Source organism: Mytilus edulis, chromosome 3 (genome assembly GCF_963676685.1).
Source record: "Mytilus edulis chromosome 3, xbMytEdul2.2, whole genome shotgun sequence".
Classification (NCBI taxonomy): domain Eukaryota; kingdom Metazoa; phylum Mollusca; class Bivalvia; order Mytilida; family Mytilidae; genus Mytilus; species Mytilus edulis.
Genome location: NC_092346.1, coordinates 34,117,604 through 34,139,745, shown reverse-complemented (window position 1 = coordinate 34,139,745; position 22,142 = coordinate 34,117,604). Strand labels below are relative to the sequence as shown.

Here is a 22,142-nt window from a genome sequence, read left to right as displayed (position 1 = left end):
AAAAAAATCTTTTAAAAGTATTAAATCACATCTACAGGCACATATATGAACCGTTTTAAGGAAGATTAACCGTTATTTCAAATTCTCTATTCATTGTTTCAGTGACAGCATGTAAACGAAAGTGTAGAATCAATGAAAGGTGTCGTAAAGGAAAATGCAGATGCAAGAAAGGTTCCTTCAGGACAAAGCTAGGAACATGTAAAAGTAAGTCTCTCACCTCAAGTAAAGGACTAAAGGTTATGTAAATTTAGTTGTTGAACAAATTTTGACCAACAAATCCAATATTTTTCATTTTGAATAATATAATTACAAAGGAATTGATAACGACATGTTTATGAGTGTTTCTAGATTCTTATTTTTATATACATATATATGAGACCGTTGTTTTTCTTCTTTGAATAATTTTACATTTTAAAGCATGTTGTTCGGTTTATCCCTTATCATATTTCGGGGCCCTTTATAGCTTGTTGTTCAGTGTGTTAAAGGTGTTGAAGACTTTACGTTGACATACAATGGTCATTTTCCGAAATTGTTATTTGTATGGAAAGTAGTCTCATTGGCATTCAAACGTCATCTTTGTATATCTATGTAATCCAAATATAATTGGAAACGTCGTAAATAATTTACAAGTATTATATATAAGTATTTTTCTCTCTTTTGGTTTTGCTGTGTTTTTGAATATCTAAAATCGCAATGAATATTTTTTTAGCAATGACACCATGCAAACGAAAATGTAAGAGAGGATTTGTTTGTAATTTCCGCGGAAAATGCAAACGAAAAGGTATATTGACTAAGTTCACTACTGTTTCAACAATTAAATTGCAGTAGTTATTAATACAACAATGTATACATTTGACAGAATTTTGTTCAAGAAACATATTTTCTAAACCATTGGTTATTATTCTTTATTCAAAGGGCATTTTCGCCACCAAACATATACATCAAGAGACAAAATCACATACAAGTAACTAACTGTTATCGAAATACAGTATTTCTATATACACTTGATATGATTATAGATTATTTTTAGTATAATTTCAAAATTTATCAACGAAAATTTTAAACAGTTAGTTAAAAATCATGCCAGTAACATGTTACCAAAGAAAAAAATCTTTTAAAAGTATTAAATCACATCTACAGGCACATATATGAACCGTTTTAAGGAAGATTAACCGTTATTTCAAATTCTCTATTCATTGTTTCAGTGACAGCATGTAAACGAAAGTGTAGAATCAATGAAAGGTGTCGTAAAGGAAAATGCAGATGCAAGAAAGGTTCCTTCAGGACAAAGCTAGGAACATGTAAAAGTAAGTCTCTCACCTCAAGTAAAGGACTAAAGGTTATGTAAATTTAGTTGTTGAACAAATTTTGACCAACAAATCCAATATTTTTCATTTTGAATAATATAATTACAAAGGAATTGATAACGACATGTTTATGAGTGTTTCTAGATTCTTATTTTTATATACATATATATGAGACCGTTGTTTTTCTTCTTTGAATAATTTTTCATTTTAAAGCATGTTGTTCGGTTTATCCCTTATCATATTTCCGGGCCCTTTATAGCTTGTTGTTCAGTGTGTTAAAGGTGTTGAAGACTTTACGTTGACATACAATGGTCATTTTCCGAAATTGTTATTTGTATGGAAAGTAGTCTCATTGGCATTCAAACGTCATCTTTGTATATCTATGTAATCCAAATATAATTGGAAACGTCGTAAATAATTTACAAGTATTATATATAAGTATTTTTCTCTCTTTTGGTTTTGCTGTGTTTTTGAATATCTAAAATCGCAATGAATATTTTTTTAGCAATGACACCATGCAAACGAAAATGTAAGAGAGGATTTGTTTGTAATTTCCGCGGAAAATGCAAACGAAAAGGTATATTGACTAAGTTCACTACTGTTTCAACAATTAAATTGTAGTAGTTATTAATACAACAATGTATACATTTGACAGAATTTTGTTCAAGAAACATATTTTCTAAACCATTGGTTATTATTCTTTATTCAAAGGGCATTTTCGCCACCAAACACATACATCAAGAGACAAAATCACATACAAGTAACTAGCTGTTATCGAAATACAGTATTTCTATATACACTTGATATGATTATAGATTAGTTTTAGTATAATTTCAAAATTTATCAACGGAAATTTTTTAAACAGTTAGTTAAAAATCATGCCAGTAACATGTTACCAAAGAAAAAAATCTTTTAAAAGTATTAAATCACATCTACAGGCACATATATGAACCGTTTTAAGGAAGATTAACCGTTATTTCAAATTCTCTATTCATTGTTTCAGTGACAGCATGTAAACGAAAGTGTAGAATCAATGAAAGGTGTCGTAAAGGAAAATGCAGATGCAAGAAAGGTTCCTTCAGGACAAAGCTAGGAACATGTAAAAGTAAGTCTCTCACCTCAAGTAAAGGACTAAAGGTTATGTAAATTTAGTTGTTGAACAAATTTTGACCAACAAATCCAATATTTTTCATTTTGAATAATATAATTACAAAGGAAATGATAACGACATGTTTATGAGTGTTTATAGATTCTTATTTTTATATACATATATATGAGACCGTTGTTTTTCTTCTTTGAATAATTTTACACTTTAAAGCATGTTGTTCGGTTTATCCCTTATCATATTTCGGGGCCCTTTATAGCTTGCTGTTCAGTGTGTTAAAGGTGTTGAAGACTTTACGTTGACATACAATGGTCATTTTCCGAAATTGTTATTTGTATGGAAAGTAGTCTCATTGGCATTCAAACGTCATCTTTGTTTATCTATGTAATCCAAATATAATTGGAAACGTCGTAAATAATTTACAAGTATTATATATAAGTATTTTTCTCTCTTTTGGTTTTGCTGTGTTTTTGAATATCTAAAATCGCAATGAATATTTTTTTTAGCAATGACACCATGCACACGAAAATGTAAGAGAGGATTTGTTTGTAATTTCCGCGGAAAATGCAAACGAAAAGGTATATTGACTAAGTTCACTACTGTTTCAACAATTAAATTGTAGTAGTTATTAATACAACAATGTATAAATTTGACAGAATTTTGTTCAAGAAACATATTTTCTAAACCATTGGTTATTATTCTTTATTCAAAGGGCATTTTCGCCACCAAACACATACATCAAGAGACAAAATCACATACAAGAAACTAGCTGTTATCGAAATACAGTATTTCTATATACACTTGATATGATTATAGATTAGTTTGAGTATAATTTCAAAATTTATCAACGAAAATTTTTTAAACAGTTAGTTAAAAATCATGCCAGTAACATGTTACCAAAGAAAAAAATCTTTTAAAAGTATTAAATCACATCTACAGGCACATATATGAACCGTTTTAAGGAAGATTAACCGTTATTTCAAATTCTCTATTCATTGTTTCAGTGACAGCATGTAAACGAAAGTGTAGAATCAATGAAAGGTGTCGTAAAGGAAAATGCAGATGCAAGAAAGGTTCCTTCAGGACAAAGCTAGGAACATGTAAAAGTAAGTCTCTCACCTCAAGTAAAGGACTAAAGGTTATGTAAATTTAGTTGTTGAACAAATTTTGACCAACAAATCCAATATTTTTCATTTTGAATAATATAATTACAAAGGAAATGATAACGACATGTTTATGAGTGTTTCTAGATTCTTATTTTTATATACATATATATGAGACCGTTGTTTTTCTTCTTTGAATAATTTTACACTTTAAAGCATGTTGTTCGGTTTATCCCTTATCATATTTCGGGGCCCTTTATAGCTTGCTGTTCAGTGTGTTAAAGGTGTTGAAGACTTTACGTTGACATACAATGGTCATTTTCCGAAATTGTTATTTGTATGGAAAGTAGTCTCATTGGCATTCAAACGTCATCTTTGTATATCTATGTAATCCAAATATAATTGGAAACGTCGTAAATAATTTACAAGTATTATATATAAGTATTTTTCTCTCTTTTGGTTTTGCTGTGTTTTTGAATATCTAAAATCGCAATGAATATTTTTTTTAGCAATGACACCATGCACACGAAAATGTAAGAGAGGATTTGTTTGTAATTTCCGCGGAAAATGCAAACGAAAAGGTATATTGACTAAGTTCACTACTGTTTCAACAATTAAATTGTAGTAGTTATTAATACAACAATGTATAAATTTGACAGAATTTTGTTCAAGAAACATATTTTCTAAACCATTGGTTATTATTCTTTATTCAAAGGGCATTTTCGCCACCAAACACATACATCAAGAGACAAAATCACATACAAGTAACTAGCTGTTATCGAAATACAGTATTTCTATATACACTTGATATGATTATAGATTAGTTTTAGTATAATTTCAAAATTTATCAACGAAAATTTTTTAAACAGTTAGTTAAAAATCATGCCAGTAACATGTTACCAAAGAAAAAAATCTTTTAAAAGTATTAAATCACATCTACAGGCACATATATGAACCGTTTTAAGGAAGATTAACCGTTATTTCAAATTCTCTATTCATTGTTTCAGTGACAGCATGTAAACGAAAGTGTAGAATCAATGAAAGGTGTCGTAAAGGAAAATGCAGATGCAAGAAAGGTTCCTTCAGGACAAAGCTAGGAACATGTAAAAGTAAGTCTCTCACCTCAAGTAAAGGACTAAAGGTTATGTAAATTTAGTTGTTGAACAAATTTTGACCAACAAATCCAATATTTTTCATTTTGAATAATATAATTACAAAGGAAATGATAACGACATGTTTATGAGTGTTTCTAGATTCTTATTTTTATATACATATATATGAGACCGTTGTTTTTCTTCTTTGAATAATTTTACACTTTAAAGCATGTTGTTCGGTTTATCCCTTATCATATTTCGGGGCCCTGTATAGCTTGCTGTTCAGTGTGTTAAAGGTGTTGAAGACTTTACGTTGACATACAATGGTCATTTTCCGAAATTGTTATTTGTATGGAAAGTAGTCTTATTGGCATTCAAACGTCATCTTTGTATATCTATGTAATCCAGATATAATTGGAAACGTCATAAATAATTTACAAGTATTATATATAAGTATTTTTCTCTCTTTTGGTTTTGCTGTGTTTTTGAATATCTAAAATCGCAATGAATATTTTTTTAGCAATGACACCATGCAAACGAAAATGTAAGAGAGGATTTGTTTGTAATTTCCGCGGAAAATGCAAACGAAAAGGTATATTGACTAAGTTCACTACTGTTTCAACAATTAAATTGTAGTAGTTATTAATACAACAATGTATAAATTTGACAGAATTTTGTTCAAGAAACATATTTTCTAAACCATTGGTTATTATTCTTTATTCAAAGGGCATTTTCGCCACCAAACACATACATCAAGAGACAAAATCACATACAAGTAACTAGCTGTTATCGAAATACAGTATTTCTATATACACTTGATATGATTATAGATTAGTTTTAGTATAATTTCAAAATTTATCAGCGAAAAATTTGTAAACAGTTAGTTAAAACTCATGCCAGTAACATGTTACCAAAGAAAACAATCTTTTAAAAGTATTAAATCACATCTACAGGCACATATATGAACCGTTTTAAGGAAGATTAACCGTTATTTCAAATTCTCTATTCATTGTTTCAGTGACAGCATGTATACGAAAGTGTAGAATCAATGAAAGGTGTCGTAAAGGAAAATGCAGATGCAAGAAAGGTTCCTTCAGGACAAAGCTAGGAACATGTAAAAGTAAGTCTCTCACCTCAAGTAAAGGACTAAAGGTTATGTAAATTTAGTTGTTGAACAAATTTTGACCAACAAATCCAATATTTTTCATTTTGAATAATATAATTACAAAGGAAATGATAACGACATGTTTATGAGTGTTTCTAGATTCTTATTTTTATATACATATATATGAGACCGTTGTTTTTCTTCTTTGAATAATTTTACACTTTAAAGCATGTTGTTCGGTTTATCCCTTATCATATTTCGGGGCCCTTTATAGCTTGCTGTTCAGTGTGTTAAAGGTGTTGAAGACTTTACGTTGACATACAATGGTCATTTTCCGAAATTGTTATTTGTATGGAAAGTAGTCTCATTGGCATTCAAACGTCATCTTTGTATATCTATGTAATCCAAATATAATTGGAAACGTCGTAAATAGTTTACAAGTTTTATATATAAGTATGTCTCTCTCTTTTGGTTTTTGAATATCTAAAATCGCAATGAATATTTTTTTAGCAATGACACCATGCAAACGAAAATGTAAGAGAGGATTTGTTTGTAATTTCCGCGGGAAATGCAAACGAAAAGGTATATTGACTAAGTTCACTACTGTTTCAACAATTAAATTGTAGTAGTTATTAATACAACAATGTATAAATTTGACAGAATTTTGTTCAAGAAACATATTTTCTAAACCATTGGTTATTATTCTTTATTCAAAGGGCATTTTCGCCACCAACCACATACATCAAGGCACCAAATCACACACAAGTAACTAGCTGTTATCGAAATATAGTATTTCTATATACACTTGATATGATTACAGATTTGTATACGTTATCATACATCAAATACAATAAAGCTATAGGCTTTTACTCAACCTTTTATTTAAAGGTTATGTCGTATGTTCTGTGATTATTGTTTTTGTAGAATGTAAACGAAAGTGTAGAATCAATGAAAGGTGTGTTAGAGGAAAATATAGATGCAAGAAAGGTTCTTACAGGACAAAACTAGGAACATGTAGAAGTGAGGGTCTTAACCATAAACCAAATTTTACAATGTATTATCATTATTGTTTATTTGATAAAACAAAAGAACTGCGTACTTTTATTCAATCATATACTTCAGAATCGTTCGATCAGTGAAAATATAGCGACATGATATATAAAAAAAGCAAAAAGTGTATGAATGTTTAATAAGTATCAGAAATAATTTCCCTGTAGCTAAAAATGCTATATTGTTTAAATATTTTTAAACACAATTGACATTTTTCAGCAAAGACACCATGCAAACCAAAATGTCAGAAGGGATTTGTTTGTAATTTCCTCGGAAAATGTAGACCAAAAGGTATATTTTCCGTTCGATACTGAAAAAACATATTAAACAATATTTCATTTATATTGTTAAAGTTATGATATTAATTGGACAAATTGGTGTTAAAAGATACATTTTTAAACTAGTACCAATTATCCTTTATTAAAAATGCATAATCGCCTTCATCCCAATTTATCAACTGTACTATACATAAAACAAAATACGGAATTGTGTTTAATTAGTTATCAAAGGTACCAGGATTATAATTTTGTACGCCAGACGCGCGTTTCTAACAATGGTAAACCTTTCATAGACAAGCAGACTAAGATGTACGTTATTGTATTATGTTTACACAAATTTTGGTATACATGTAACATTAATAAAATTTAGAACATATCTGTTTGTCCTTTAGTGTACGTCATTTGTCATTTAAGATGGTCACTGCCAATTTGCAACGAATCTATTTCTTTCAAATTCATGCTACATAGGCAATAACGAATCCAACTACTATACAAATAGGAAGATGTAGTAAAATTGCTATGAGACAACTTCCTAACCCGAGACCAAATGACATATAAGTAAATAACTGTTATCGGAACGTATTCTTCCTATATATATCTAATACATGAAGTCTCGTGAAAAAAAACTGATTTTCAGATACAAATCAATTTTCAAGGAAGATAAGCGGTTATTTCATATGATCTGTGATTATTATTTTTGTAGGATGTAAACGAAAGTGTAGGATTAATGAAAGGTGTGTTAGAGGAAAATGTAGATGCAAAAAAGGTTCTTACAGGACAAAATTAGGAGCATGTAGGAGTAAGTGTCTTAACTATATACAAAAGTTTACATTGTATTATGTTAATATTTCAAACTCAAAATTATTCAAAAAGCTGTCTTGATTTAATTGTCAAAAAAATATCAATTCGCATTTCCTTAATCCAATACGTTCAAAAATATCATATAAAATATATAAGCATTATATCCAAAGATATTTGGAAATGTTAGTTTCTTCCAAGTATTTTATTAATGTAGTATCTTCTGCTTTACTGTTGTTATATTTTGCTTCATATTTAAGAACATTATTGATACTTTTAGCAAAGATTCAATGTACGCCAAAATGTAAAAGAGGATTTGTTTGTAGTTTCCTCGGAAAATGCAGACCTAAAGGTAAATTTATATGTTTTCTTCTAGAATTGACATTAAAAAACACAATGATGGTTTCGATCAAAACTTGGACATAAAATCAAAATAATTTTGACAAAATCAAGTTCAAGAATGATTTTTTTCAACTGTGGAAGCAATCGATTTTGGCTACAGATTTCCTTGATATAGCGTTATTGTTCACAAGGAATCTATTAAACCAGTTCCAATTGGTAAGGTGAAAACATTTCCTTCGTTAATTTTACGGACGACATTACACAATTCGTTTAACCTGATTCACCGGTGATAGCAGATACGTTCTAAAATCGTTAATTCATTCACATATCTTTTCCACGAAGGAGATCTACCGTATTCGACTTATTCCTGGCTTGTATTCATTTGCGCCACATGACGGGTGCCGAATGTAAAGCAGGATCTGCTTACCCTTCAGGAGCGTCTTAGGATATTATTTGTACCTTACGTCATTCATTCGTCTTTGGAGCTTTTGACTGCGACTTAGAAAAAAAAAAGATTGTGTGCCTGAGTTTTTTATTATTTGTTTTGCCAATGTTGTTATAATATAAAAAAAAACTGTATGCTACAAAATATCATCACTCATTTACACTTTATATATAACAGACAGAGTCTTCAATATGCAATATAAAATACATAATGGCATTTAATCATGATAAAATCAAGATATTATGCAACGTTTTGTTGAATGCTCAACCAAACATGTAAAATCACCAAAATACTGAACTCAAAGGAAATTTTATAACGGAACGTCCCTAATTCAGTTGTCAAAAATATCATAAAGCTCTAAACGGTAATTATATATTTTTCTATGTGTCTTGTGTTCTTTATAGGATGTAAACGAAAATGTAGGATCAATGAAAGATGCTTCAATGGAAAATGCAGATGCACAAAGGGTTCCTTCAGGACAAAACTAGGAACATGTAAAAGTAAGTGCATTAAAATCCTGGTACTTTTGATAACTATTTACACCACTGTGTCGATGCCACTGCTGGTGGACGTTTCGTCCTCGAGGGTATGTATTACCAGCTCGGTAGTCAGTACTTCGGTGTTGACATGAATATCAATTATGTGATCATTTTTATAAATTTCCTGATACAAAATTTTGAATTTTTTGAAAAACTAAGGATTTTCTTGTCCCTGGAATAGATTACCTTAGCCGTATTTGGCACAATTTTTTGGAATTTTGGATCCTTTATGATCTTTGTATTGTTTGGCTTTATAACTATTTTGATATGAGCGTCCCTGAAGAGTCTTATGTAGACGAAACGAGCGTCTGGCGTACGAAATTATAATCCTGGTACTTTTGATAACTATTATGATGTGTTTGAAATACCACTTCATCCTTAAGGTGTAATAATATTATATTAACGCTGAATATTTGACGACATGATGCAATCCAAACAACATTTAAAGTTTATAAATGTTCCTTATAATAATCGAACTAATACCAAACTAGGAGCAAACTATGACGAGTAGGTATTTGAATCCGTATTAAAGAAATAAATATAGAAGCCATTTCATTTGCTCACAATAATGTGTGAGAAAGCCACACACTATATGTGCCTTACCTGAATCAGAGGACTTTAAATTATCTGTTATTTATCTAAATGTCTTGTTTTCGGTAGTTGTTAGGTATCCATGTTGTTTTTGCAATCAGTATTGCTCATTAAAGAATACTGTAAGACATATATTTTGCCCATTGCAATTAATGAATACATCACGGTGATAAATTATTGCCTATATCCATATTCCTTAGTTGCGAATTGCATTATTTCCAATTTCCAGTTTAACTTCATTTTCTATAATTTAATCTCAGCAAAATATATTCATACTTATGATATTTTAATAGTAAATGTATATACAAAGCAGAATGTATTAGACCGCCGATCACGTTGAAAAACGAGAGGCTGCCGCAAAATAAAACCTCATTCAACCTGACTTTCCATCGATAGTCTCTGTTATTTTATCTCAAGTCGCGTTTTGTTTTACTAATTATGTATTTCTGTTTCACCTATATCTATATTGTTGAAAATCAAATGATTAAAGATCAAACACGTAAGTCAATCAAGAAAAGATTTTTTTAGAGAGGCGAATAATGTAAATATCTTTTTTTTTTTTTTTTTATCTAGAACGATGTAATGCTGATAGTTGCGGAGTGAACGCAGTCTGTGTCAAGAGGAAAGATTGTCGTTGTAAAAGGGGATATGCAGGTCACCCAAAAATACTATGCGAAGGTAAAATATTAATTGTCAGGTTGTCAAAATCGATTACTATCACAGATAATTATATTAAAGAATAAATAAAATCGCAATGAATGCCACAAAACTCTGCAGAACAAGCTAGCCTATTCTTATAATATTTGGTATGTAAAGATTATTTTGAATCGATGAAGTTTGTCATTAATTCGAAGATTGAAAATTATTGAATATTGGAGACCATACTAATTGTAATAAAAAAAACTATGGTATGAGTGACAACTCTCCATCCAAATCACAATGTGTAAAAACTAAACAATTATATGTTAAAGTATGGCATTCATTGCGGAGCATGGTCTCGCATCGAATAGCAAACTATTAAGGGCCTTAATACTACTAGTGTGAAACAATTCAAACAGGTAAACCAACGGTCTTATCTATATATAAAGACAAAAAACGAGAAACACATATGTACCCTATCAACAAACGACAACAAGTGAACAAGCTCTTGACTTAGGGCAAGTGCATACAAATGCGCTGGTAATGTTGACATTCATGTGAGTTTTTTTTTATGCCCCCCCCCCCCTTACGATAGTAGAAGGGCGTTATGTTTTGTGGTCTGCGCGTCCATTCGTTCGTCCGTCCGTATGGCCCGCCCGCTTCAGGTTAAATTTTTGGTCAAGGTAGTCTTTGATGAAGTAGAAGTCGAATCAACTTGAAACTTAGTACACACTAGAACACACCCGTGATATCGCGGGTCCGTGACTGAATTAAAGTATATAACTATGCGCAAGCATTATTTAAGTATTAGTATTGTCATCTGATAAAGTCATGCCGATTATAAGATACACAGTTTTCTTTGCTTTTAAATCTTTCTGTTTGAACCCGTCGAACTGGAACTTATCAATTATTGGTAATATTAATTATTTGGAAAACAAAAGGTCCTGGAATGGAGTATTTTTTAACCAACAGCATTGTCCTATATTAGTTATAAATAAAGTTGAATTCTTTGATTCGCTGTTTTACGTCATGCCCGCTAACAAATTGAAAACTGTACCTATACGCCTTATTTTTAGTCCAGATTTTTAGTATTCGTATTGTTATCCTAGAAAGTCTTACTGATTAAAATACAACAATACGTAACAATTCGACAATTTAGTAGTGTCAACCCTGTGATTATGACCCGTGTATATAGCATATGAATCCTGAATACACCGTTTGTTGGTGCGCCTGTCATATGCGGAACATACAGATAAGGTAATAGTAAACAGGTGAATATACTATTGGTATCGGTATCGGACTCGACCCGGAACTTCTTAATTATTGGCAATATTAATTACGTGGAAAACAAAAGGACCTGGAGTGGTGTAATTTTTAATCTACACCTTAGTACTATATTAGTTATATATAAAGTTGAATTCTTTGATTTGTCGTTTTTACGTGATGACGGCTGACAAATTGGACCTCGTAATTTTATTATGATACGATCTTATTAATTGTTATGCCTAATTAGAATATTTATCCTAATTTTACGGTCCACTGAACAGAGAAAATGATAGTACGAGTGGGGCATTGTTGTACTGGGGACACATTCTTGTTATGATTTTGATTTGTTGTTCTATTGATAGGAAATGTTCTCCTTTAATTGTTCCTCCCTTATTCTTTCGATACGATGACGGTTTCTTTGAATACTATGTTTGCCATGTCTTTCTCAATTATGTTACCTGGCAAACTAGCACTTTAACATCCGATGTATCGAGCCGGTGTATTACAAAGCAGTGTTCATATTCATATCGTATTAATATGTGTATGTTGTAATCTTCATTGGGCTAAATCACCAGTCCAGCACTATGATATGTAGATACAAAATATATAACCATTTTAACAACAGCTACTATACGGTATTAGAATTTTATATATTGATACTTAATGTTCAAAAAGCCTAACAACTATAAATTCATAACACTAGGAAATAATTAATTTAGAGTTTTACATGTATAATAGAAATGGTAATTATTTATTGGTTTTAGTACGATTGGGTTGTTAAATAAAACTGAGAAGGCAGTATCACTTTTAGGATGACGATAAGGATTTGTTATTTGGATTGAATATTCCATTTCATCTTTTGATAGTATGTCTTTTTGGTTTATCTTGTTTACTAAACTATTTTCGCATCGTCCTGCATTTTCTTATAGGCCAAATATGCATTCACATAACCTCATCGGCTTACCTTTCAGCTGATGTGTTGTTAGAACGTGGCGTACATTAGAAGCTGTTTAAGTCAAATAATAGTTATAGTATTAAAGAATGTTTAGTTTAAAATACAATTTCAGAAGTTAAAGAATGTTTGAAAAATGCAAGGGGAAAAGACTACAATGGTAGAATGAGTACGACAGAATCAGGAAGAACATGTCAGGCATGGAATAAACAAACACCGCACCGTCACAGCAAATCAAATGTTAGAGATGCTAAAAACTACTGTAGGAATATGGACAACGAACAACGGCCATGGTGTTATACAACAGATAGCAGGAAACGTTGGGAATTTTGTAGAATTCCTATTTGTGGCAAGTAGTCTGAGATAGTCCTAGATAAATATCTTCGGTCTTTATGTACGTATGTTTTACTCTTTTTTCGGATAACAAAATATTTCAACACACTTGTCTAAGGCTGGCTCAGATCTTAATATGTGTTTTCTCTTGTGCTTGTAGTGTATTTATTTTTCGGTTTTAATCTACATTATGTATCTAACATCTTTGGTTTTTAATGGTAATCTGTCACGATTGATACCTAATTCGATTTTACAAAATTATGACATGTGTTCTCCCTTTTTATGTTCTTTATATGACATCGGTTTCAAACACACCGTATCGGAAAATTCTTGACATCATATATAGGAATTAAAGTCTCACATCGAAACGTGACTATTTGAAATCGAAATTGAAAGCAGACAACATTTTATTATATTAACCTGGATATTAAAATATTGAAACGGAATTACACATGTGTAAACTATAAGATTGGATGTAACATGTATGATGTACCAATCGTCTATAGCTGGTAAACATGATAAAAGCTGATACACAACCTCTATTTGTATATTGATATAGATGAAACTTACAATTACAATCGAATTACCGGATGGATTTCAGAGTAATCACGTTTGACCGTTATGTCCTGTGTACTATTGTTTATCTGTTTGTTTGGGTTTTTTTTTACTTTCTAGGCATGCCGTTTTCAGTTTATTTTTGGTCTTTGAGTTTGAATGTCCCTCTGGTATATTTCGAAACGCGCGTCTAGCGTAATAAATTATAATTCTGGTACCTATGATAACAATTCGCCCCTCCTTCATATTCCTCTGTAGTTTACTTACGGTGGATTCATTACTATTCGTTGGATACCAATTTTCGTGGGTTTCGTGGGTACCGCCAAACCTCGAATTCAAATGTTCAACGAATTACTAATTTTCTAAAGGCTTTGTATGCGTATGTTAACAAAGCCACGAAATAAAATATCCACGAAACTGCAAATTTTCCTCAATCCACGAAAATGATACCCACGACAATCAATGAATCTACAGTATATGATTTTCGCATATATTACTGGTGCACCTAAACTACCGTGTGGTGATATGGTAATAATGGCATGTCATTCAGATCGTGAACACAGAACGGAACGTATTGTTCCAAATGCTGAGAGAATTAATTCTATTGAACTTAAAAGTGGCAAGAACAATCCGTCTTGCACATTTGGTGTTACCTATGGTTTCTACGGAGTGAAAATATGGACTAAAGAGAACTGCCGGGAAAAAATTAAAGTTTGCTTAACTCCAAGTATGTCTTTATTTGAGAATCGAAGATTGAAAAATCTGATATTCTTCCTTCTTGATTCATATATCTATGGCATGTAATAAACCAACTTCATGGAAAGTACAATTTAATGGAGTTCTCTTTGTTGCAACTCTAAAAAATATTAATATAACTTTGCAGTCACAACTAGAGGTTTTGAATAATGTTTTAAAGTTAACTTGAGATCAAATATGATAAAGACATTTAAAAAGAAAATGAAGTTTTAAAAAAAAACCGGTACTTTGATTTTTCATACCAATATTAATCAGTTTCAGCGTTACTGTTAATTATCTCATGCAAGCTTAGAGCTAATGATATTTATATTCATATCGATGTCAAATGTACCCAATTTGCTGTGAGATACTTGAAAAAAGTCAAAAGTGTGATTTTCCGTCGGGGTAAAAATCCCAAATAGAAATGCCAAAACCCTTATAATCGTACATCTCATATGTAAATACTTCATAGATCTACAAGTGTATGCAAATATCATAAAACTTTAGTTAAAAATTACTTAAAACGTTGTACATTTAAAATAAAATCAATCAAGGTTATTCGCAAATTTGCAAACATTTAACTTTCGAATACATCTCTCTCTTGAAAGTGTATCAATACCTTAATAATTTCACTCTGAACAAAATTTAAATACACTTTAATTTGTTTGTAATTTAATCATAAGTAATTGCCGGATTTCGAATTTTTACACATGTTGTTACGAAAGTATGACATCTCATATGTACGCATTTTTACACATGTTGTTACGAAAGTATGACATGTTGTTTTTTCTAATTTTACAGAGAATCGTGTTCCAATTCTTCCCCCTCCTGAAGGTAAGTTTTTCAGCTTTCTGACATTTATTTTTGTTATGTAAATGAGAGGCAAGTTTCCCCCAGGTTTGTATATCTAAATGATTTACAGTGCATGACAAGTTAATAGGCTCGTACGTTCGGCAAAAACTTTGGATATGATTTTGTCTACACAAGATGAATTATGACATCCAGAATTTAAGTTCCTGTATGAATTTATTTTGTGCTTATTTCTGTTAAAGGAACACAGCAATATAGAAGGAATAAATTTGGGGCAATTTGGCCAGACAATTTCATTATAAATTATGAAAAGTATGATTTCATAACTAAGCATTATGTTTATCATAATAAGTTCAAAAAATGTGAATATAAGCTTAAACTTGACCTCATAATTTTATTGTGGCGTCTTTATGTATGGCGACTCCATAATTATGATGTAATTTATTTTAAGCAATGATATCCTTATTTGAAATGTATGGCTGTAAAATCAATAACAATAGTGAATGTTCAACCTACACTGCAATAACTTATTAAGGTATACAGGTTCGACGTCTGATTCTGTAAATTAAAAATAGTTTACAAACTATTTTGATCTTTTAGAATGTCGCAATACTGAAAAGTGCGAGGACTATGTTGGAAAATGTAGTAAAACCGAAACTGGAAAGAATTGGCAACGATGGGACCAACAATATCCATATACACATGCATTTTTTCTTGATGGAAAATGCCATTTTCGGTTCCCAAAAAGATATTAATGAAAACGACGAGGACAACCTTTGTTGTTCGTTAAACTTTATTTGCTATGTTGTTGTTCTACTGCCTTAACCATTCCATACATTTGTTTTTCGTTCATTTTTTTTACATAAATAAGGCCGTTAGTTTTCTCGTTTGAATTGTTTTACATTGTCTAATCAGGGCCTTTTATATCTCACTATGCGGTATGGGCTTTACTCATTGTTGAAGGCCGTACGGTGACCTATAGTTGTTAATGTCTGTGTCATTTTGGTCTTTTGTGGATAGTTGTCTCATTGGCAATCATACCACATCTTCTTTTTTATATTTCAGAATGTCGAAAATCTACAAAGGGTACAGAATACAAAGGTCGAATAAGTTTGACAAAAACTGGACGTACCTGTCAGTATTGGGAACGACAATATCCACATAAACACCGATTTAGCATCAGCTTCAAAAAGGAACATAACTATTGTAGAAATCCTGACAACAGTGGACAACCATGGTGTTATACAAATGATCCAACGACACGTTGGGAATATTGCCAGATACCAATGTGTGGTAGGTTTTAATTTTGAATTCTTGCATTCCAAAGTGTAAAGATCTAGTGATATCAGAATCATTATATTGTTCTGTTTACTTTTTTTAGGGAATTAAACGACAAAATGATCCTCGATATTAACAGATTATTACATTGCATTTTTCATATTGCATGTATTATCAGCCCTAGGTTCAATATCGACCCAAGAGCCGCATGGCTCGAGGACTGATATTGACCGATATTTTATCATATCCTTCAACAATGGAGAAAAATAACATTCATTTATTGCCCCTCTTAAGTGGTTCCTAAATAGAAGTTCGAGACCTTGGTGTTATACAGAGGATCCATACACTGAAAGAGAATATTGTGCTATACATAAATGTGGTGAGTTGACATAATCGCTAACTTTTTCTTGTTTGTTCCCATACCCTGTACAATTAAGGTATAACACAAACCATGCACAATTTGTATAATGATTACATAAAACACTAAGCATTTCACAGAACAAGATGCGTATTTTGATTATTAATTTCTCATCAGAAATGATAGGTTGATGTCTTACATGTAAACCCAAAACCTAATACAAATTCTGGTTACTAATCAACCTAAAAAATGAAAGGTCCATTGAAGCTACAATGTATGTGTGAGTAAACTTGAGTTGATTATTGAATATATCAATATTTTACCACGTATGATTATTTATACAAGGGAAAGGATCAACAAACTACCAACATATGTACATGTTATCAAAAGGTCTATTGTTTATGTATAGTTTAAATAAATACTTGGGATTATCAATTGAAATTAGAATAAAGATACAGTGTAGTTTTTATTTTTTTATTCAAAGCACCCGAAGATCAAGAGGATGTAGATGGTGAGTATTTTTTCTTAGAAAGGAGAGGGAAAATACAAAGGAAGTAAAAAGAAAATTAAAAAATTAAAAAAAAATAACAATTAAGAAGAGTGACGAAAGACACAAAAGGGACGGTCAAACTCATAGATAAAAAATAAACTAACATCGCCATGGTTAACGAAGAAAAAGACAAACAGACATATAATAGTACACAGGACGAAGGAAACTACAGACAAAGCAACACAATCCCCACCAAAAACTTTATTTGATCATTTAAATACGCAAGAGTTTCTTTAGTTCGTTGACCGTCTAAAACATCTTCTAGAAAAGGAATCCAGTGTTTGAAAAAATAATTAAAAATTTATTTATCCTGCAAAAAGATGTGTTTGTTAACCACCCAGTTATAACATTTCTTACAATCGTCATTAACGAGTCCATATTTTAATAGCTTGATGTGTGTTATATGCGTTGATAATTATCGAAGACCTAAAATTGCTGACGTCTAAGTCATTTGGTCTCTGGTAAAGATTTGTCTTATTGGCAATTGTATCACATATTCTTTCATCTATATTATGAAAAAAAACACAGTAATTTGAAATTTATAGACAGTAGTTAACCTGTCCATATGCACCAGCTCCCGGTTTGCTCATATGCTACATGCTTGGTAAAACCAGCATGTTTATTCAAAGAAAGACCCATATATCATTAGAAATATAATTCCAGGAGTAATGCCATTTTCGGTTCCCAAAAAGATATTAATGAAAACGACGAGGACAACCTTTGTTGTTCGTTAAACTTTAGTTGCTATGTTGTTGTTCTACTGCCTTAACCATTCCATACATTTGTTTTTCGTTCATTTTTTTACATAAATAAGGCCGTTAGTTTTCTCGTTTGAATTGTTTTACATTGTCTTATCGGGGCCTTTTATAGCTCACTATGCGGTATGGGCTTTGCTCATTGTTGAAGGCCGTACGGTGACCTATAGTTGTTAATGTCTGTGTCATTTTGGTCTTTTGTGGATAGTTGTCTCATTGGCAATCATACCACATCTTCTTTTTTATATTTCAGAATGTCGAAAATCTACAAAGGGTACAGAATACAAAGGTCGAATAAGTTTGACAAAAACTGGACGTACCTGTCAGTATTGGGAACGACAATATCCACATAAACACCGATTTAGCATCAGCTTCAAAAAGGAACATAACTATTGTAGAAATCCTGACAACAGTGGACAACCATGGTGTTATACAAATGATCCAACGAAACGTTGGGAATATTGCCAGATACCAATGTGTGGTAGGTTTTAATTTTGAATTCTTGCATTCCAAAGTGTAAAGATCTAGTGATATCAGAATCATTATTATATTGTTCTGTTTACTTTTTTTAGGGAATTAAACGACAAAATGATCCTCGATATTAACAGATTATTACATTGCATTTTTCATATCGCATGTATTATCAGCCCTAGGTTCAATATCGGCCCAAGAGCCGCATGGCTCGAGGACTGATATTGACCGATATTTTATCATATCCTTCAACAATGGAGAAAAATAACATTCATTTATTGCCCCTCTTAAGTGGTTCCTAAATAGATGTTCAAAGAGTGAAAAGTTCACGGATGTCGCCGACCCCAATTTTAGTACATTCAATATGATATATTTCTATCATATGCCTCAACAGAGAAGAAACATATTTTAATATGGACGTATTGACAAAAATATAATCTGGCAAATGTTCTCCGGTTAAAATACACAATGAACACTGTTTTTTTAAGGTAACTTTCTAAATTATGTTTGAAACTTTTAAAAATGCATTTATTTAATAATTTGTTTGTTGTTTTTTTTATTATTTTACACAATATACTTTCCAGTATCCAAATATTTGTTTTGTACACTACTTTGTAATGTTTTAATAGAAAACGTAGCATTAAGGTGTATTTTACTGAATTTGCCGAGTATCACTGGAATGCCATGCGATAACGTTACGGAATGGCATGTGATAATAATCGAAGCATGGGATAAACTTTTAATATCAGCCCGCTAAGCACCAATTCTAAAAAATATGGAATTTACATTAAATTGATGCTATTATCATACAGTAAAAATCATATGTTATTTAGCCTAAGTATATGCTAATCTTATTTAGTACCAAATAAAGCCATAACTAATAATGTGCATGCATAGCGTTTTCTTTTCATTATCGAATTTTATATTAAAACATTAGAATAAATTGAAAATATTTGGAAAAATATTTCATGCATGACATATATTGAGTAGATACTTTTTTGTATTCGAGCGTCACTGATGAGTCTTTTGTAGACGAAACGCGCTTCTGGCGTATATACTAAATTTAGTCCTGGTATCTATAATGAGTCTATTCATATACATTGTACTTTTGTATCTCAAGTGGAGAGTTCAATACAGAATGTTTAATTTGTCTAAAACACAATTATTACATTACTAATGTTTCGCTTTGAAGGTATCTGCAACTTTTCGTGTTTTTCTTTTTAAAAACTACTATACCAAAAACGTATTCAAAATAAAACAGGTCCATATACAATCAAGTTTTAAAACATATTATATGACACAAATAGTTTTACCAAGGTGATACCTTTTTATGCTAATGGTTGTTTTAATCATTTATATTTATTCAACAGCTGCTTGTTCTGTTAGAGAAGAGATTGTAGAATGTAAAGCTACTGTGAGAGTCTCTGGTTCATGTTTTTATAAATCCAAAGTAGGATCAAGCTGTGTTTACACCGTGCAGCTGACAAATTCACAGGCAATCATCAAAACATCAACACAGGAAATGGTACTTACAAATGGAGGAAATCTGGCTGAATGTGCTATTTTTACCTTTAATGATGGAACTCTAAAAATAGAAGATGACGTCTGCAAATGCTTTGAAGCCACTGTGGTGAACAAATAAGACTACATGAAACAGTATGTATCAGATTTTAATAAGACTATTTATTCGGGAAAAAAAGGGAGCATAATATCAAAAAGGACACAAATGGCACTTAAATCTACGGCAATAAAGACAACAATAAAAGTTGAAATTGAAATGTACTAACTACATCATGCATGACATATATTAAGTAGATATAGAAAATACAGCAGTTGATTTATGAAAAACAGAATTCAGAATTTTAGAATTTTTAAACAGTTTTTGTTTTACAAAAATGTATTACTTCTTTCGATGAGCTAAATGTCCATACATGCGTATGCTGTATATAACAGAAAAACCTCAATAAATTTTAATGTATCTCCCTGGAGACTTTTCCGTTACGTTGCGGGATTGCAAACTACATACGATTTAGTAGATTGGGTTCGAGCAAAAATATATTTTATCGGATTTCACATGATATCGTTTTGCATGGACATGTATCATTTGCAGTTGGATGTAAAACAAACTTTATTGAATTATTTACGAACCATTCGAACTATCTATTGTTTAATAGTGAAAAAGATTGTACACAATGTTGTCTGCTGTATCGCATTTTTTTACGTATTTACCTTTTATGTCTTTGTTTGTTGCTCACACATTCTGGTCAATATAATTAAATTCAATGTAACTGTCATACCAGTAAGAGGTTTAGCTAGCTATAAAACCAGGTTTAATCCACCATTTTCTAAATAAGGAAAAGCCTGTACTAAATTATTAATACACTTTCATTTTAAGCTTTTGATTTTGCAATTGTTAAAAAAAAAACTTTCCGTTTTGAAATTCCCTTGGAGTTCGGTAATTTTTGATATTTTACTTTTGACATAGCAATACATACATGAAACTTATTGCAATACTAGTATAATACATTACTATATCCAATAAATACAGAAAAAAAATAACCGCTTTATATATTTTCTTTTTTTAAATTAGAAAGTGTTTTTTTCTTTGTAGGTTACATATCACTATGAGGACTGAAAATATTTAGAGCCATTGTGCTTAGTATAGACAGAGTGCACTCTCAATAATGGTGTGCTTAGATTAAATAAATTATCATCTAATAAAATTAAATTGGCGATATTATTTTTCTATATTCACTCACTTACAATTATAACAAAAAACTTCGAAAGATTAAAGAACAATCATGCGTATAGTTTTTAGATTTGGACCAAAGTGTTACATGGATAAGGAGATGTGGCATATTTGCCGATGAGACAACTATTAACCATATTATGGCTAAATTACATGAATACAAGGAACTTAAGGTCAACGTAAAGTCTTCAACAATATATGCAATCAATATCCTATATTACTCGATTTATTTCACTTGACTGGGCGGAGTTTAACCGATTCGCTCACAATAAACCAGTCCATCTATAGAAAGTTGTTTTAGGATAAACTCATCAATGAAGTGTCCAGTCATTGTTTTGTAAATTCCTTTGGTGACACTGATGGGTGATTAGCAATCAGTAATAACTATAACGACAATCATCCTTATCACACACATCTTCAAATCGACTCTCCTTATTCAAATTAAAACGTAAGCTCCGCCCGATCAGTTGCAATAACATTGTTAATAGTTAGCTAAACAAATATACAGGCATGGCATTTTATTTATATAGAATAGATCGTTGGTGTTCCCGTTTGAATGGTTTTACACTAGTAATTTTGGTACCATTTATAGCTTATTGTTCGGTGTGAGCCAAGGCTCCGTGTTGAAGCCCGTACATTGACCTATAATGGTTTACTTTTATAAATTGTTATTTGGATAGAGAGTTGTCTCATTGGCACTCATACCACATCTTCTTATATCTATGGCAACATGTAAAACAATAAAACGGTCTGAATTTCGATTTGGTGGATTTCTTTTTCAACAGACAGTCGGTATTCCAATGGGTACTAATTGTGCACCCCTACTGGCCGATTTGTTTTTGTACTCGTATGAAGCAGAATTCATTCAGAACCTTCTAAAAAAAGGACCTTGCGAAATTCTTTAATTTCACTTTCCGATATATTGATGATGTTC

General features: G+C 31.1%; 1 protein-coding gene across 25 annotated transcripts in view; it reads left to right on the top strand.

The window, feature by feature from the left end:
* LOC139516286 (uncharacterized) overlaps nucleotides 1–21,199 on the top strand; it is an 89,867-nt gene extending 68,668 nt beyond the window's left edge. For 17 of the 25 annotated variants that reach the window (XM_071306312.1, XM_071306306.1, XM_071306313.1 and 14 more), the window contains 25 exons: nucleotides 103–204; nucleotides 710–781; nucleotides 1,206–1,307; nucleotides 1,813–1,884; nucleotides 2,311–2,412; nucleotides 2,919–2,990; nucleotides 3,417–3,518; nucleotides 4,025–4,096; nucleotides 4,523–4,624; nucleotides 5,130–5,201; nucleotides 5,628–5,729; nucleotides 6,225–6,296; nucleotides 6,639–6,734; nucleotides 6,984–7,055; nucleotides 7,746–7,841; nucleotides 8,121–8,192; nucleotides 9,032–9,127; nucleotides 10,331–10,435; nucleotides 12,730–12,963; nucleotides 15,039–15,071; nucleotides 16,113–16,340; nucleotides 17,168–17,194; nucleotides 18,242–18,469; nucleotides 19,830–20,115; nucleotides 21,071–21,199. In XM_071306312.1, coding sequence (XP_071162413.1) covers nucleotides 103–204; nucleotides 710–781; nucleotides 1,206–1,307; nucleotides 1,813–1,884; nucleotides 2,311–2,412; nucleotides 2,919–2,990; nucleotides 3,417–3,518; nucleotides 4,025–4,096; nucleotides 4,523–4,624; nucleotides 5,130–5,201; nucleotides 5,628–5,729; nucleotides 6,225–6,296; nucleotides 6,639–6,734; nucleotides 6,984–7,055; nucleotides 7,746–7,841; nucleotides 8,121–8,192; nucleotides 9,032–9,127; nucleotides 10,331–10,435; nucleotides 12,730–12,963; nucleotides 15,039–15,071; nucleotides 16,113–16,340; nucleotides 17,168–17,194; nucleotides 18,242–18,469; nucleotides 19,830–20,101 — 2,603 coding nt within the window. In that variant the 3' untranslated portion in view covers nucleotides 20,102–20,115; nucleotides 21,071–21,199. The remainder of the gene's footprint in view (nucleotides 1–102; nucleotides 205–709; nucleotides 782–1,205; nucleotides 1,308–1,812; nucleotides 1,885–2,310; nucleotides 2,413–2,918; nucleotides 2,991–3,416; nucleotides 3,519–4,024; nucleotides 4,097–4,522; nucleotides 4,625–5,129; nucleotides 5,202–5,627; nucleotides 5,730–6,224; nucleotides 6,297–6,638; nucleotides 6,735–6,983; nucleotides 7,056–7,745; nucleotides 7,842–8,120; nucleotides 8,193–9,031; nucleotides 9,128–10,330; nucleotides 10,436–12,729; nucleotides 12,964–15,038; nucleotides 15,072–16,112; nucleotides 16,341–17,167; nucleotides 17,195–18,241; nucleotides 18,470–19,829; nucleotides 20,116–21,070) is intronic. The other 8 variants (XM_071306301.1, XM_071306297.1, XM_071306293.1 and 5 more) reach the window with 8 other exon arrangements.
* Nucleotides 21,200–22,142: the final 943 nt, after the last annotated feature.